General features: G+C 38.7%; 1 protein-coding gene across 1 annotated transcript in view; it reads left to right on the top strand.

Moving 5' to 3' along the window:
- Positions 1-17475, top strand: part of ATP23 (ATP23 metallopeptidase and ATP synthase assembly factor homolog) — a 34100-nt gene extending 16625 nt beyond the window's left edge. The window contains exons 4-5 of the mRNA XM_019657564.1: positions 16677-16814; positions 17422-17475. Of these exons, the coding sequence (XP_019513109.1) occupies positions 16677-16814; positions 17422-17475 (192 nt within the window). The remainder of the gene's footprint in view (positions 1-16676; positions 16815-17421) is intronic.
- The last annotated feature ends 464 nt before the right edge of the window (positions 17476-17939 follow it).

The following is a 17939-nucleotide window of genomic DNA, read 5'->3' as shown; positions in this document are numbered from 1 at the left end:
TTTCCTGTTGTCTGCATGGGAGAGTGCGCCTCTTGAAGGAAAAGTGATCTAGCATTGATCAACTGAAAAGTTAAAGAGACTTGCAGAAGTAAAATATATTTTAAATTTATTTAAGTTTTATTAAAAATTCAATCAGAACCTTGTTTATACACTTTTCTATGATTTTGCAAATTGAGAGTTATCGTTTGGCAAATACTGCCTAGAACTTCAGACAATGACATCTGCTTGTATTATTGGAAAAGATGAGAAAATTGGAGGAGGTCTTACTTATACCTAAATAATTTTACTTATACCTAAATAATTTTTCTCTTTAGACTTGTGTGAGAGACAGAGCCATTCTTTCTATCCTGGCTGTTAGGAATATCAGCAAAGAAGTAGCTCAAAAGGCTGTTGATGAAGTTTTTGAATCTTGTTTCAATGACCATGAACCTTTTGGAAGGATCCCACATAACAAGACTTATGCAAGATATGCTCATAGAGACTTTCAAAACCGTGATCGGTACTACTCAAATATATGAAGACAATGACATTTTATATTACAGAGTTTCAATGATCATGGAGAAAATATGGTTCTCAAGTGCACAAACGTATAAAATGTAAATGATCAATTAAATCAAGATAAAACAGAAGATGCCGATTCTAGCATATGATCAGAAAAAGTAACTCTGGTAAAAAATGAAACTGCTTTAAATTCCAAGACAAAAATGATATCTTTATAGCTAACCATTTGGTAAATAAGGCAAATAAATTACAGTTTTGTATTTTCTGGACTGTACTTGTGTTTTTTATATTTGTGTATTATTTATTATTATGATTTTATTTTATTACATGTAATTATTTTAGAATTTGATTATGAAACCTGTGAAGTGTGCCTTTGTATGATGTTGATAGGTGACCACTGTTGGTATTTACATTAAGTGTGTGGATCTCATTCTAGGACATTCATTGAGATGTGTTATGGTCAAAACACACAAAGATTGAAAGTTGGGAATAATTGATTCAATGATCAATGCCTTCCCTCCCCCTGCTCTACTATATGGCTTAAATTTCTGGGGCTAGTCCTGATTACATTTTTTTTTTTTTAAGTAAAGGCAGCGCATTACATTTATCATGCAGTTGAATTTAATATTTATACATTTAGAAGATTTTTACATAATCATTCTCAAATATTTTGTCAAGCCTTGATCTGAGTTTTGGATTCAGAAAACATGGTCATCTTACCTATCCCTCTTAACTGGTAACTGCGTCTTCCACCTGTCGCAGCAAACACCTCTTGGCCTATGTCCAGACTGAAAGACCGTGACGCCTGGTGTAGAGGAGGCTAATGAAAGGGTTAAAGATAATGAAGTTGACAGGATTCTTTTGAGTTAAAAATTGATTAAATATAAATTATAAAGGGATTCCTCAAGCTTAATAACTTATTAAACATTAAAACATGGTGTGAGGAGTCTGGGAAGATGGTGGAGTAGGAAACAACAGAAGTCTGTCTCCCCACCTAGACACAATGACACTGGCGGAATCTGTCTGAGGTAAATATTGTGGACTTCTGGAGTCTATTGAAGGCTTGCCACTTCCAGGGGAAGGCTTGGATGGTAAATTGCTGCCAGTTTTGGTTACTTGCAGCTCTTTAGCACAGTAGTAGCTCCTTATCTCCCACCACACTGCCCTGTGGCCGGAGCTATGCATGTGTTCCTGGATNTAAGTACACTGTAGGGTTCTGGAAGAAATGGGCCAATTCATCATTTAAACTCTGTTTCCTACATTAAGAAGAAATTGAGGATGCAAAACAAAAGGAGTTGATCCTGAGAGTTACTGGTTGCAATCTCTCACAGCACTATTAACAAGTCACAGATCCGATGTAAACTTGTTAGGAACCACTCGGTTCCTAACTTGGGCCACTTGGAACTCTGAACTCACTTGTTTATAACAGAGATCAATGTTTTTAACACCTGTGACTCCAGTTGTGGCATGAAATCATGACTTAACCAAAACCTCCCAGTTAACCAAAAACCTTTCTTCCATACTTATACCCATTTCTTTAACAAATATTTATTGAGCTCCTATTATGTGCCAGACATCATTCAGGGTACTGGGATACTGGTGAACATAATGGATGAAGCCCTAGCTTTCTTAAAGCTCACTTTCCAGTGGGAATAAAGACAATAAACAAGTTAACATAGAGGCTGTAAAGAAAATAAAATAGGGTAATATGGTTGAGAATGATAGATGTGGGATGAGAAAAAGCCTCTATAAAGGAGTGTTTAAGGAGATGGAGTCAGCTAGGGAGGCAGAAGAGCATACCAAGCATTGGAAACGGCAAGTGCAAAGGCCCTGAGGCATAGCAAACCTGGCATGTTCGGGGCTCTGGAAGGAGCTCTTGTAGCTGGAGCCTTGTGAGCAAGAGAGGGAGAATGGAAAATGAGGAAGGAGAGGCAGGCAGTCATTGGGCTATGTTGGATTGTGTAAGGCCTTAGTAAGGAGTTTAGATTTTATTCTATGTGAAGTCAAAAGCTGTTGAAGAGTTAAAAAAAATCATTCTAGCTACTGTGAGGAGAATGACTGTGGGGGCCAGAGTGGGAGTGGGAAGACAGTTTAGGCTATTTTAGGTACAATGGGGGCTTTGAACTAAAGTGGAAATGGAGAGAAGTTGTTGATTCCAAAATACACTTTGGAGAGAGAAACAATAAGATATATTGATGGATTAGATGTGGGGATTGAGGGAAAGAGACATTTGTCCTGAGCAATCCAGAGATGGGAGTTTTAGGGGATGGAAACTAAGAGTTCCATTTGAGCATGGTTAGTTTCAGAGGCTTATTGGACATCAAAACACTGATACCAGATAAGTCAGAGTTGAAGATATACATTTAAAAGGCATCATTTGCATATTGATGGCATTTGAAGACCAGGGACTGGACCAGCTGACCTTGGGGGAGAGTATAGATCCTAGAGAAGACAGTCCAGAACTGCATCTTAGGTCACGCCAATATAGAGGGGGGAGGGGAGGAGGAGCCAGCAAAAGAGATGGAGGAGAAATAGCCAGCGCAGTAGGCAGAAAGCTGGGGAGGTGTGGTGTTAGGGAAACCAAATTAAAAAAGTGATTTAGGGAGAAAGTGTGTCTACTGCTCCTGAGAGATACAGTAAGATGAGAACAGGGAAATGGTCATTAGATTTGCCTCTTAAAAGTTATAAGTGAACTTGAAAAGAGTGAGGCCCCTATAAGGATGACAAAGGATGAGAACTGTAGTCACAGAAACAAAACAAATTTCAAACATCACTTTATTCTGTGGTTACACTTAACTTCTCAGAGTACCCGTGTACCGTGGAAACTTAGAGTTATTCTATGGAATAATGTATTCTCTAGATTTAAGGTCCCCTAGGGGTTGAGTAGTCTAAACTTTCACCTTAGGTCTTTCATGGAAGGGCAGACAGATGTCAACATTTGCACAAACATTTCTGGGGATGGAAGTTCATCTTATAAGAGAGTCCATGAGAGCATGGAGGATTATTGTGCCAGGATGTTTTTAATGTCTTTACCTGCTATTTCTCCCTTTTCTCTTCCTACTGTGTGTGTGTGTGTGTGTGTGTGTGTGTGTGTGCGCGCGCGCGCGCATGCACGTGCATCTCTCTCTCTCTCTCTCTCTCTTTTAGTAGGGGGTGGAGAGTGGAAAGAGCATGGGCTTCTGAGTTAGACATATTAAGGTTCATATCATGGCTCTGGCACCTGGTAATTGTTCAGTTTTGGGCAAGTTATATTAGTTCTTGGATAGCAGTCTCTTGGTCAGTAACATGAGGACAATACCATCTATTTCTAGGGCTACAATGGGGAAAGACTGGGGTGACCTGTGTAAGACACTCACCGAGTTCCTGGTAAACAGCAGGTGTGCAGTAGATATTCGTGACTTTTTCCTCCCTTAGCTCTGTGATGAGACCAGCTCTTGGCTTGGCTGGGGCTTCCTCTGGGAAACACTCCCTACCTCTCCCAACCACACTCAGTCAAGTTTTCTTTCTCTTTTTTTCTTTGTGTGTACCTTTATTAGACCATTTAACACATAACATTGTGATTGGTCACTTCATTTCTCTCTGACTAGATTGACTCAGAAATTGGGAAGTGTTTCATTTTTAGGGAGGTAAAATAGTATAGTGATTAAGGACATGGCTTGAAGCTAAATTTCTTGGGTTTGAATTCTAGCTCCATTCCTGTCAGCTTAATGGTCCTAGGCAATTTAATCTCTTTGTGCCTTGTTTGCTCATTTGAAGAATGGGTATAATTCTAGTACTGCCACACTTGGGTGAGGATTGAATGATAAAGTTCTTGAGACAGTGCTTGGCACATAGTCAGCACTCCATAAATGTTTGTCATTATGAGGATGGTCTTTGAAGCCCCTGCAGTGCTTGGTCTGGGGACAGATGCCCTAAAGGAGCTGGTGTGTGGAATCACTGAACAAATTGACCAAAGAGAGAACATGGATCCCTATCTAGAGGGGTAAGTATATCACAAAGAATAATATAATTTTAGATGATATTTATAAAAAAATAAAATTTCATAAGTTACACATAAAAACATTCTTATTGTAATAAATTCAAACAATGTAGAATTATATCAATTAAGAAAAAAGTCCCCATTCATACTCTTTTTCTTCCCTAGTTCCTCACCTCTCCACATGTACCAATAAGTTGGCTGTGTAGCTTTCCAACCTTTATTATTTTCTGCGTTTATAGTTTACTCTTTGTGTGTGCCCTTATGCCCTTAGACTGAAAAACAAAATCCACTACCCATTCACCCAAAATGTCAGAGATTAAGTAAGCAATTAGAATTAATTAAGAATTGATTCTAAGTTAAGCTAGAAACTTACAACTATCCGCTCGTTTTTATGCCTGAATTAAACCGTTCGTTTCCCTCTTAAGATGATTTGTGTGCAGAGTAAGGGGAGTGTGCTGCCCTTGTCTGGAGATAATGGGAAGAGGTACCTTGTTCAAAAATTCTCTCCCACTACTCTTGTCCTGTGCAATGTTCTTATTAGAGCTGAATTTCTTAGTTAAGATATTATTGCCAGAAAGCCCCTGTAAAGTTGCGGGTAAGCAGAGTACTTGGACAAGGAAGCTTATGGGTCGGGCCCTGAGGATCTTGGGAAGCTCTGTCCATGGCAGAGTCTGGCCTTGGCTCATCCTGCTCCAGGCATCAGAGACCCAGCTGTCACTCGGAAGCTTTAACTCCCTTGGTTCCTACTCTTTGATTTTGTAATGCTCTGGTTTTTCAGTGAAACTTCCTCTCTTTAGACTCCTTTCATATTTAGCAAAACCAGTAGGAGGAGCTCATTGGATGAGCTGAGGCTATAGCCATCCTTTGATCATAAATTTTTTATTTCTAAGGCACTGTGCACAGACCTAGANATGTGGGATCCGAACCGGGGCCCTCTGGCATCCCAAGCGAGTTCTCAACCTTCGCGCCACTCGGCTGGCCCCCTAACTTTTTATTTTGAATAATGCTGCTGTGACTATTTTTACCTTTTTTTTCCTGGTGCACATGTGCAAAAGTTATGGCTAGGAGAGGAACTGCTGGGTCATATGGTATGCATAACACTTGACTTTAGCAGGTAATGCCAAACACTTTCTTCCCATGGTTTTCGGTATGCAGCATTCTTCTGTTGCTCTTTTGCTAGCTCAGCTTTCTCTACCAGCCCTTAAATGTTGAAGTCCCTTAATCCTTGGTGTTAGATCCCCTTCGTTTATACTCTGCCAAGATGATCTCATTTATTTTCCTAGGTCAGAGCTCTCTTTTGAACTCCACATCACTATATCCAAATGCCCACTTAATGCCTACACTTGGATGCCCACAAGGCACCTCAGACCTGACATGTCCAAACTGGTAATTTTTACCATGGTCTCATCCCCATATAACCTGGTCTTTTAGTTTTGCGTATTTCAGTGAATGGTACCACCATCCCTCCTATTACACAGCCAGAAATTAGGGAATCATTCTTGATACCTCCAATTCCCTTCCCATAGTCTATCCATCACTAAATTTTGTCCAATTTACCTCCCAGATACCTTTTCTGGCTCCCACTATCCTAGGTCAGGTACCATTACCCCTTGACCGGAATACTTTATTACCGTTCAACTAGTCTCTTTGCATCTAGTTTTGGTCATCTTCTGTTTATTTTCCCAACTATAGTCAAAAGGAGAAAGACGAAATAAAACTGTTACACCATTCCTTTCCAGTGACTTCCCATTGCTCTCCGAATAAAGACAAGGAGTTCAATGATTTGGCCACTGTTGACCTCACCAGCCTTATCTCATGCCTACCACCTCCAACTCTGCGCTTCAGCAACATAGGCCTGCTTTCAGCTTCTCACATTCTATTCTTTCAACCCTCCCCCTACCCTTTGCACAGGTTGTTCTCTCTGTCTGGAATGCTCCCTTCCCTTCTCAAATTTAACTCCCATTCATCCATTGAACCCCAGCGTAAACATTCCTTCTGCAGAGAAACCTTTCCCAGCCTTTCAGGCCAGGTCAGGCATCCCCATTATAAGTACTCATGACCACCTGGGCTTTTCTCATGGCAAGTGTCATGGTGTGTTTTTAAGCATTTTGGTAAATATTTGATTAATTTCTGTCTCTGTTAGTAGATTATAAATATAATAATAGGCCTCAATAAATATTAGGTGAATAAATGGATGTTGAATGAATGCATATGAACTATCTTGCACATATTTCAGTGTCTGGCACATAGGAAGTACACAATAAATGGTAACTGTTATTATTAGGATACCTCATGTCTTTATTATTCAGTGTGCTGTTTGCTTTTTGCACTTCTTTCTGAAGGTTCTGAGGATTTCCCCTGGCAATTCTAGTAGAATGGGACAGTGGTGGTCATTCATTATTGATTCATTGCTCATTCAGAAACTTGATAAGAAGCATTTTATATATATTCTCATTTAATTCTCACAATTCTATGAGGTAGGTACTCTATCTCCTTTTTATAGTGGAGGAAACTGAAGCACAGGCAGTTAAGAGACTTGCCCAAGGTCACCGAATGAGTAAGGAATGGGGCTAGAATTTGAATCTGTCTATTTCATTCCGAAGTCCACACTCTTTTTTTTTTTTTTTTNAGGCAGAGAAACCCAATAGAAAGCAAGAGATACTGGTGCAGCTGAGAGAATGTGCTGTCAGTTTTCATCTGCTGGTTGCCGTGCCCAAGGCTGGACTACAAAATGGTCCAAGATAAGGCAGAAGAGGAGTCTGATAAAATAACTATGTGCTCATGGGCCTTATTATCTTGGGGGTAGACTCAGACAAGAAGCAACTACAAACAATACAATGTGAGAAGTGATAAGAAAGAAGGGAGAGTTTATCAGCAGAACTGTGTTGGGCTCCCTATAATAGAAACTCAGCAGTTGTGGCTTAACCCAATGGAGGTTTATTTTTCTCGTGTAAGAGAAAATAAGTCCAGAGGAAGGCAGCCCAGGGCTGGTGCAAATGCTCAGGGAAGCCATGCAGTTCCAGGCTCCATCCAGCTTCCTGCTCTTCCATCCTTAGTGTCTGGCTTTCCTCCTCATAGACCTATGATGGTTGCTCTACTTCTGGGCGCTCTCACTGTGTTCCATGGGATGGTGCTGGGCAATGGGACCCATAGGCCCTACTTTTGGGGGTGCAGGAGGAAGTCGTGGTGTGGGAACCAAGGTTGCAGCCTACCATCCGTGGGCAGGGCTGCAGAGTGATTTTGGTAATCCAGTCAAAATATCAGTAATTTAAAACTTGATATATATAATTTCCCCCCTTTCCCTCCCCACCTTAGAGGAAGCTAATATGTGAAGAAGAGTCATAGAGAGAGGAGAGCGAAGGGGGTATATGTAGGCTCCTGCCCAGAGTACCTCTGAGAGCCCAAATGGTGTGCACATTGCTACTCAGCACGAAGGACCATCCTAACGACTCTAAGCATGTCCCTTCTATGTCTGCTCTCCTGGGACTGGGCACCCCCACAGACTCTTGCCTTCCCCCCTTCACAAACAAACAAACAAACAAACAAACAACAAACAAACAAAAAAACCAACCAACCAACCAACCTAGGGCTAAGGGGTTTTTTGTTTTTCCGAAGACCGTGTGTCTGAGTGCTGGCTTGTCCATTTGGCATCTTCCTGGATGGGTTGGCCAGTGGGTGGTATAGGGGGTTGGCTGATCACGGTGGTGGGCCTGCTGGAAGACTGGCAGGGGCATAGCTTTCTGCCCTCACCGCCGCCACCTCCTGCTGCCACTGCGTGTTGCTTGTGGATGCCCTCTTCACCCATGGGGGAGGGGGAACTGGGGAGAGGGGAGTAATCCACTTGGAAGTCTTGGAGACGTCGAAATTTGTTAATGTCCAAATTCGTGGCTTTGGAATAATTCATGAAGGCTCAGATTTTCTCCATCCCACAGAGTTGACCACATTATAGTCCTTCATGATTTCCTCCTGAAAATCCTTGAATATGTCCACCTGGAACTTCTTTTCCAGGCACATGGTCCCTTCCAACTGCAAGAGGGCTGGGAGGTATCTTCTGAATGTCCACTAAAAACAAAAATAAATCCATATATGGATGAAGATGGGCAACACCTACCTGAATACTTAGGCCGCTGGAGTGGTTGCTCATAGGTGGAGGGGGCCATGTGAGCGACCATGGGTTTCATTCTCAGAAATGACAGAGAAGTCACTGAGGCTTCTGGGTACTAGCAAAGTGTACCCAGATATCTGGTCTTTGGATAATGAGGTAAACCAGAGTTAAAACCCAACTCCACAATCAATGAAAACCCAAAGCCTCAAATAGATGGTTGAGAATGGACTGTGCATTATAAATAGACTTAGAGTATGAGGTAAAAGGAAGGAGCGCCCAGTCCCCAATCATGGACCATGGGAAGAGTTCTAAGGTCAAAAACCAGGGCACTGAGCCATCGCTTTTTTGGTTAGTAGCTTGTCCTTTACCTTAACATCTGGCTTTAGTTGGTAAACAAGAACTCTGAGCAATAATAAATCAATTTCAGTCAGCTGTCCAGTAGTTTAGGTTATAAGATTTAAATGTAGGCAAATGNAAGGTGGCAGAATGTTGATAATTGTCAAACTTGAGTGATGGGTACAGGATATTCATTATACTACTATTCTGTGTACTTTGTAAATGTTTGAAATTTTCCACAATTAAGTTTTTATCTCAAACTGGGTGAAATGAATTAAAGATTAATAAGCACTGAAATCTAAATGCAATACTCTTTTTTTAAAAACTGAAAATCATATAAGAACTGGCATAAACACAGTCTTTGCTAGGCAGATAATTGAGTGCTGAACAATTAGAAAGCCATTGTTTTGTGCATTTCTGCCCTAGGGAGAGAGAGAGAAGGGCAGACAGAAAAATGAAACAGGATAATCTTAGTGTGCAGCCATCAGACCATGCTGTTTCAACTATTCAACTTCCTCTTTCTCAAGGGGATAGAGATATCCAGCCAAGATATTACCAAATCGAGTTATTTGTTAATTAAACTCACTTCAGAACAATACCCTGAGTGTATAATTAATTAAATTTTAATTTGTGGATGATAATGTTGCACTTGAATTTTTAAACTTTTTTTCTGAATTTAAAATATTTGAGACGCATAAGCCCAACATTCTGCTAATAACCTGTATTTTTCTTGCATTATTTTCTTTTTTCTTTCTCTTCCCTCCTGATTTCTATTTCTAACTTTTATAGTGCAAGTATTAGAATCCCCAAGAGCAGAATTTGAAATATAGAAATTACCAAGTAGAATATCTGGAAGTTTATAAGGACAATATTGTTCACTCAGCAGGTACCAAGGCTAAGTTAAAAGTAAAAAATTAATCATGTGACAGACATCCTAAGTGGCAAGTGAGAGCTTCTCTGAGTGCTAACTGCATTCATACTGCCTCACACCCAAGGCGGTAAAATAAGAGGGGGAAAAAAAAATCAAACCGCGCTAAGAAAACTCTTCTAACATAATGCTTCCCCACCTACCCTGAAAATTAGTAAGTCCCAGTGTCCCAGAGCAAAGGCCATAGCTATATGCACCCTCCAAATCTGGGTCTGTAGGGTCAAAGCCAGGCATGTCTGATGGGGGGCTAGGTAGGCCACTGGAGTGGCCACTTACTAGTAGGAGGCCCCAGGAGCCTCTAAGACTCAGGACTCACTGAGGGAACCACAGATCCTCCTCATTCTCCCAGCCACAGCATGAGGAGGAGAATGAATCTGACGGAAAAAATAGACGGTGTATTTATTAAATAAATATTTATGAAGCACTCACTATCTGTTATATCATATTAGGCTCTAGGGATACTGAAGTGACCAACGTAGATTGGATCTTTGTCATCGTGGGGAACAGCTGCACCAAAGAAGAAGAATTCGTGTGGGGTGACTTGGGGATATGCAACATGGTACCCAACTTAGAGGAAGTAACATTTAAACTGAGACCTGAGTATAAGGAAGAGGTAGCAAGTTAAGCGGGGGAGGAATGAGACTTCCAGACAAGAGGAGACCCTTTGTGTGAAGGCCTTAGAATGGGGCAGGGGCAGCGGGGCAAGGGCTATGGAAAGGGATGACGTGGAACAAACTACCTGGTTCCCAAGGAAACTTGTACCCAGTTTCCAGGGGAGAAGCTTTGTGACCTGAGTGTCAGACCAAAAAGGTAAACTTAGTGGGAAAGAATGAAATATTCTGTAAATGGTTTGGGGAAAATTGGGGACATTTGGAAAAAACTGTTAAATCCCTAAATCATTCCGATACCCAAATAAATCCCAGAGATATCCAAGATGTTAATAGAAAGGAAAGCCATAAAAATACCAGAACACGGTATTTTTAAAAATAACCTTAGAATTAAAAAGCCTGAAGTAACATAAAAATCACGAAACCATAAAAATTATATTGATATACTTAATGGCATTTTTTAAATCTTTGAAAAATAGTTAAATAAAAGACAATATTTTCAACAATGAATCATGGAATACCTAATGTTATTTATAATAAAATGACTAATTTTTTTACACCTTTATAAAAAAACAACAACAGAAAAGCGCAAATGACATGGTAGAAAATACAAATGGGTTCCTCTTCAGCATAAGACTTATGTGACCTTACTCATAGTAAGAGGTATGTAAACTATGACATACTGTTTTCACCAATGAGATCTACAAGTGTCAAAAATATGATATACATCATACTAAAAACATTGTGCACAGCAAAGGAAACCATCGACGAGAATGAGAATGAGAGAAAACGCAAATCATATATCTGATAAGGGTTTAATATCCAAAAACTATAAAGAACTCATACAATTCAATAGTAAAAAGCAATCAATTCAATTAAAAAATGGGCAGATCTGAATAGACATTTTCCCAAAGAAGACATACGGATGACCAACAGATACAAAAAAAGATGCACAACATCACTAAACATCAGGGAAATGCAAATCAAAACTGCAATGAGCTATCACCGCATGCCTGTTAGAATGGCTATCATAAAAAAGACAAGAGATAACAAGTGTTGGTAAGGATTTGGAGAAAGGGGAACACTTGCGTTCTGTTGGTGGAAATGTAAATTGGTGCGGCCACTATGGAAATTAAAAAATAGAACTACCATATAANCGAACTGGGGCCCTGCTGCTCAGAGCTGGCGTCCCAAGCCAACTCTTAACCAACGCGCCACTCGGCCGGCCCAAGTCTCAATATATTTAAAAAGATAGATCTACACCTCCTACCACAAAGGGATGAAGTTAGAAATAAATAACAGAAGGAAAATTGAAAAACTCACAAATTTGTGGAAATTAAAGAGTGCACTTTTAAATAACCAACAGGCCAAAGAAAAAACAACAAGGGAAATTAGAAAATACTTAGAGATGAATAAAAACAAAAATACAACATACCAATACTTATGGGACACAGCAAAAGCAGTGCTAAGAGGGACATTTATAGCTATAAATGCTTATGTTAAAAAAAACAAGAAATATCTCAAATATTTCTTTTTTTAACCTAACTCTACAACTTAAGAAACTAGAAAAAAGAGCAAACTAAACACGAAGTTGGCAAAAAGGAGGAAATTATTAATAAAGATTAGAGCAGAGACCAGTGAAATAGAGAACAAAAAAACAGAGAAAATGAATGAAACAAAAAAAGTTGATTCTTTGAAAAATCAACAAAATTGACAAAACTTTAGCTAGATGGACTAAGAAAAAAAGAGAGACCTCAAATTACTAAAATTAGAAATGAAAGTGGGGACATTATTACTGATTCTACAAAATTAAAAAGGATTATAAGAGAGTATTGTGAACAACCGTATGCCTACAAACTGGATCACCTAGATGAAATGGGCAAATTCCTAGAAACACAACATCTACAAACACCAAACCATGAGGAAATAGAAAATCTGGTTAGACCTATAACTAGTAAGGAGTTTGAATTAGTAATAAAAAATCTCCCAACAAAGAAAATCCCTGGACCTGATTGCTTCATTGGTGAATTCTACCAAACATTTAAAAAAGAACTAATACCCATCTTTCTCAAATTTTCTGAAAAAATTATACTGTCCAACTCATTCTATGAGGCCAGAATTATTCTGATAGGAAAGCCAGACAAACCGATTACAAGAAAACTATAGACCAATATCCCTTATGAACATTGAAAAAAAATTCTCAAAAAATACTAGCAAACCAAATTGAGCATCCTAATAAAAGGATTACACACTATGACCAAGTGGAATTTATTCCTGGAGTGCAAGGATGATTCAACAGCTGAAATTTGATCAATGTAATATACATCACTAACAATGAAGGAAAAAGACCACATACAGAAAAAACATTTGACAAAACTCAACACCCTTTAATGATAAAAACAATCAACAGGCTAGGAATAGAAGGAAACTACCTCAACATAATGAAAGCCATATATGGAAAACCCACAGCGAGCATCATACTCAATGGTGAAAGACTGAACACTTTTCCTCTATGATCAAGAACAAGGCAGGGTTGCTGCTTTTGCTACTTCTATTCAACATGTTACTGGAAGTCCTAGCTAGAACAATAGGCAAGAAAAAGACACCCAAGCAGGTGAAAGACTTGTACAAGGAAAACTATAAATCATTGCTGAAACATATTAAAGAAAACATAAATAAATGGAAACACATTCCATATTCATGGATTAGAAGACTTAATATTGTTAAAATGTTAATAGTATTCAAAGTGATCTACAGCTTTAGTGCAATCAAAATTCCAATGACAGTTTTTTTTTGCAGAAATAGAAAAACCCATCTTAAAATTCACATAGAACCTCAAGAAAGCCTGAATAGCCAAAAGAATCTTGAAAAAAACAAACAAAACAAAACAAAAGAAAAACAAAACCACAAAGCTGGGGGATTTATAAACCAATGGAACAGAGTAGGGAGTTCAGAAATAAACCCTCACATATATGGTTATATGATTTTTGACAAGGGTGCCAAGACCATTCAATGAGGAAAACACAGTCTAAGATGGTGCTGAGAATCCTGGATGCAAACTAATGAACTTGGGTCTTTATCTAACACCATATGCAAAAATTAACTCAAAATGGATTAAACTACATCAAAGACACAGAAAGTGAGAACCATAAATGTTTTTAATTGGTAAATTAGACTAAATTCAAAATTAAAGACATGTTCATTGAAAAATATTAAGAAAACGGAAAAATATTAAAAAATATTAAAAAATATTAAGAAAATTATGGACTAGAAGAATATATACATTTATCTGAAAAAGGCTTCTTATGTGAAAATATGAAGACTTTCTATAACTCAATAAAAAGACAAACAACCCATAAATAATAACAAAACACTTGAGCAGATACTTTAAAAGGGTGATAACATAATTGGCTAATCAACACATGAAAAGTGTTTTAATATCATTAATCATCTAATAAATGGAAATTAAAACCACAATGAGAAACTACTACACACCCAATAGAAAAGCAAAAAATTTAATGGACTGCTGACAAAATTCATTAGGATGNCTGTGGCAGGAGCTATGCATGTGTTCCTGGATCACAGATTGTGGGTGGGAACCAGCGTGGGCAGAAAGCACCCTGTCCTCCCTGTCCGTATATTTGGGATCTTCTCTGATTGCTGATTGCTGCTTATTTTCACAGAGGTTCAGAAAAGGAGGAGGTGGCATTGTTGTACCGCTTCCAATTTTTACGAAGTGCTTTTTGTCTGGCTGAAGTGACTTACAGGCTGTTTAAAGGGCTGCTGCTCCCCCCGCCCCCCTGTTCATTTTTACCTTTTCCCTCTTTTGGGAGCCAAACATTGAAGACTGGAACATTTAGAAACAAACAAACAAACAAATCAAAACAGAAAGGCATATACATGGGTAATTAGAAAATCCCTATTTGTGCCCAGGGAAAGACGCAGGTTCAGAAAAGACCCAAGAAGACCTTAAGTTTATACTTCAGGTGGATCCTTGGTACAGAGACAGCCTATAACAAAAACAAACAACCCAAAACTCAAAACAAACAACCCAAAACCCAAAACAACAGCAAACCTGGAGGTAGGGGGAGAATTTGATTTTCAGAGTTACCACATAAGTAGATTCAAATGGCCAGTTTTCATAAAAAAAAAGAAAAAAAAAGAAAATCACAAGGCATACAAAGGATACACAAGGCATACATAAGAACATGTGGTTCATTTAAAGGAAAAAAAAACAAACCCAGTAAACCCCCTGGAAAAGACCTGATGGTGGATCTACTAGACAACGAATTTAAAACAGTTGTCTTAAAGATGCTGAAAGAACCAAAGTAGCGTGTGGAGAAAGTCAAGAAACAATGTATGAACAAGATGGAAATAATAGAGATAGATGACTTAAAAGGAAACCAAAAAGGAATTCTGGAGCTGGAAAGTACAATAACTGAAATGAAAAATCTACTCAGGGATTCAAAGGCAGATTTGAATATGTAGAAGAAAGAATCAGTAAACTTGAAGATAAGACATTGAAAATTATTGAGTCTGAGGAACAGAAAGAAAACAGATTGAAGAAAATGGAACAGAGCCTAAGGGACCTGCGGGACACCATCAAGTTGACCAACATTTGTATTCTGAGACCCCAGAAGGAGAAGAGAAGAGAGAGAGAGAGAGAGAGAAAGTGGCAGAGAGAATATCTGAAAAAATGATGTTTTATAACTCCACCTTTCTTTTTCTACATACTTTAAGAGGCTAATACATTTAAAAGAATTATTAGTTTTATGTTTTGGGGCACATAATGTATATATATTTTTGTGAAATCAACAACTGAAAGATGGGGAAGGAGTTTTAAAGGAGAATTTTTGTATGTTATTGAAGTTATGCTGGTATAAATTCAAAGTAGAGTGTTAAAACATTAAGTTGTTATAATGTAATCCCCATGGTAACCACAAGGAAAACAGCCATTGAATACACAAAAGGAAATGAGAAAGAAGCTTATATGTTTCACTACAAAAAATTAACACAAAAGAGAATAATGCAGGAAATGGGGGAGAAAAAAAGCTGCAAGGGTATGTAGAAAAACAAATAGCAAAATGCCAGAAGTACATTCCTCCTTATCAGTAATTACTTAAGTGTAAATGAATTAAACTCTCCAATTAAAAGACAGAGTTTGGCAGAATGGACAAATAAACAAACAAAAACCAAAACATTGAACTATAGGATGTCTACAAAAGACTCACTTATGATGCAAACACAAACAGATAAAAGGTGAAAGAATGGAAAAGAATTTTCCATGCAAATAGTAACCAAAAGAGAGCAGGGGTGGCTATACTAACATTAGGCAAAATAGACTTTCAATCAAAGAAGGTTACAAGAGACAAAGGACATTATATATTAATAAAAATTTCAATAGAGCAAGAAGATATAACAATTATAGACATTTACATACCTACTAACATCATCAAAATATGTGAAGCAAAAGTTGACAGAATTGAAGGAAGAAATACAAGGGAGAAATAATTGGAGACTTCACTACCCCACTCTCAATTATGGATGCAATAACCAGACAGAAGGTAACTAGGGATATACAGGACTTGAAACATAAGAAACCAACTAGATCTAACAGACATGTGCAGGACACTCTACACAATAACAGCATACCCATTCTTCTCAAGTGTACATGGGACATTTTCCAAGATAGACCATATATTAGGCCACAAATTAAGTCTCTCTCTCTATATATATNCCAGGTTGAGCTGTTGTTCAGCATCTTAGCTGTGGAGGGCAGTGTTCACTGGCCCTCATATGTGGGATCCGAAACGGGGCCCTCTGGCATCCCAAGCGAGTTCTTAACCATCGCGCCACTCGGCCGGCCCCCGAAGTCCACACTCTTAATCTGACACAAAACTCCACAATGCTGTGGAGTCCAAGACACACTGTTTCAGTCCTCCCAGTGAAGACAGTGTCTGAATAAGTGTTCTTACTGTAAGTGCTGTTGTGATCCAGCGAGAGGAGAAGGGAGATGTTAGCCATTGGGAAGGCTTAAAGGAGCAGAGCATGTGGTTAATACTGGGCCTTGACAGATAGGTAGGTGTGGGGTCAGGGGAGAAATGTGGGCGGAGGCAATCCAAGCAGGGGAGGCCTTTGGTGTGAGAGAGAGAGTGGAATCCATGAAATGAGAGTAGATTGTAGAAATAATCCAACTTCTCTTATTTTGGTGTCTTCTAGATTGTTTTGTGCCAGAATAATATTCGTAATCAGGCTCATATGAACAGAGTGGTCACCCACGAGCTCATTCATGCATTTGATCATTGTCGTGCTCACGTCGACTGGTTCACCAATGTCAGACATTTGGCATGCTCAGAGGTGAGTTTTATTGTCGAACGTATCTTTTTTCCCCCTAGGACACTCTGAACATTTTATTCAATTTATAGTTACTGTCATAGTTCCACGTTGGTTTTGAATTTCTGTTTTTAATTATTAAATATAATTTTTGAGATACAACAGACATTTGAAGTATCTTTTTAGAATTGTCTCAAATATAACCTTTAAATCTTAATGATAGAGATGATTAACTATAATAATAAACTGTTTCTTGTAGAATAAACTATATAATGTAAAATATAAGGATAGTTAACATTTCCTGATGGCTGTGTGCCAAACACTATACTGTTTGTGGATTCTTATTTAATCTTCACGGCAGCCCATGGAGGTGGACACTGTTATCCCCATTTTATATCTATGGAAAGCGAGGCATTTGTTTAGATTCCATAGTTAGTAAGAGGAGGAGGCAGGATTGCAACCAGGGTTCTTAACTAGTTTGCTGTGCTGCCTTCCATAGCTTTNCATTTGGATAATTTAATTACATAATTGAGCCAAGAATTTTAGTGGTGTGGAATCTTCAAAGGATATGTACCTTCTAAGCAGAATTCTCTGTTCCTTGATGACATAAACCCTTTCTTTTTGCTATTAGAGAATGGTGGTGAAGACTGCATGCCCCACCCAGCAGGAAACCCTGCTGGAGTGATGGTTTGGGGCCTCCTCTTAGAAGATATTTTACTTGGCCAAACTCCTCAGTGGGCCAATAAATGATAATAACATAGTCATCCATTTTTTTTCCCTTTTAAATTGCCTAAAGCCTAAGAACCTAGGGGTCTCAAGAGAGGGTGTCAAGATGGTTCATAGACCATTTACTGCTGAAATGACTATAAACCTAATTTCTCTCTTTCATCACTTTTAAACATGTGAATTTGAAAATAGTCAATTCCAGATGAAAATCTGAAGCTGATCCCATGCAAAAATGAGCTGTAACCCCAGCTGAATGCATTTTATGTTTTTACCAGAGTTTTTCTTTTCTATGTGGCTGGCAGAAAGAATAAATTTAACTGAGGCTTAATACTTGTAAATAATCCATTTCCGTATTCTTATGGACCGAAAAGTGTAACCTCGACAACTGTTTGGGTGGCAGACACCTGGGCTAGTGAGGTAGGA

This window comes from Hipposideros armiger, unplaced genomic scaffold, assembly GCF_001890085.2.
Source record: "Hipposideros armiger isolate ML-2016 unplaced genomic scaffold, ASM189008v1 scaffold_277, whole genome shotgun sequence".
In the NCBI taxonomy this organism is placed as follows: domain Eukaryota; kingdom Metazoa; phylum Chordata; class Mammalia; order Chiroptera; family Hipposideridae; genus Hipposideros; species Hipposideros armiger.
The sequence above is the reverse complement of the archived record's forward strand: the minus strand, read 5'-3'. Positions and strand labels throughout refer to the sequence as shown.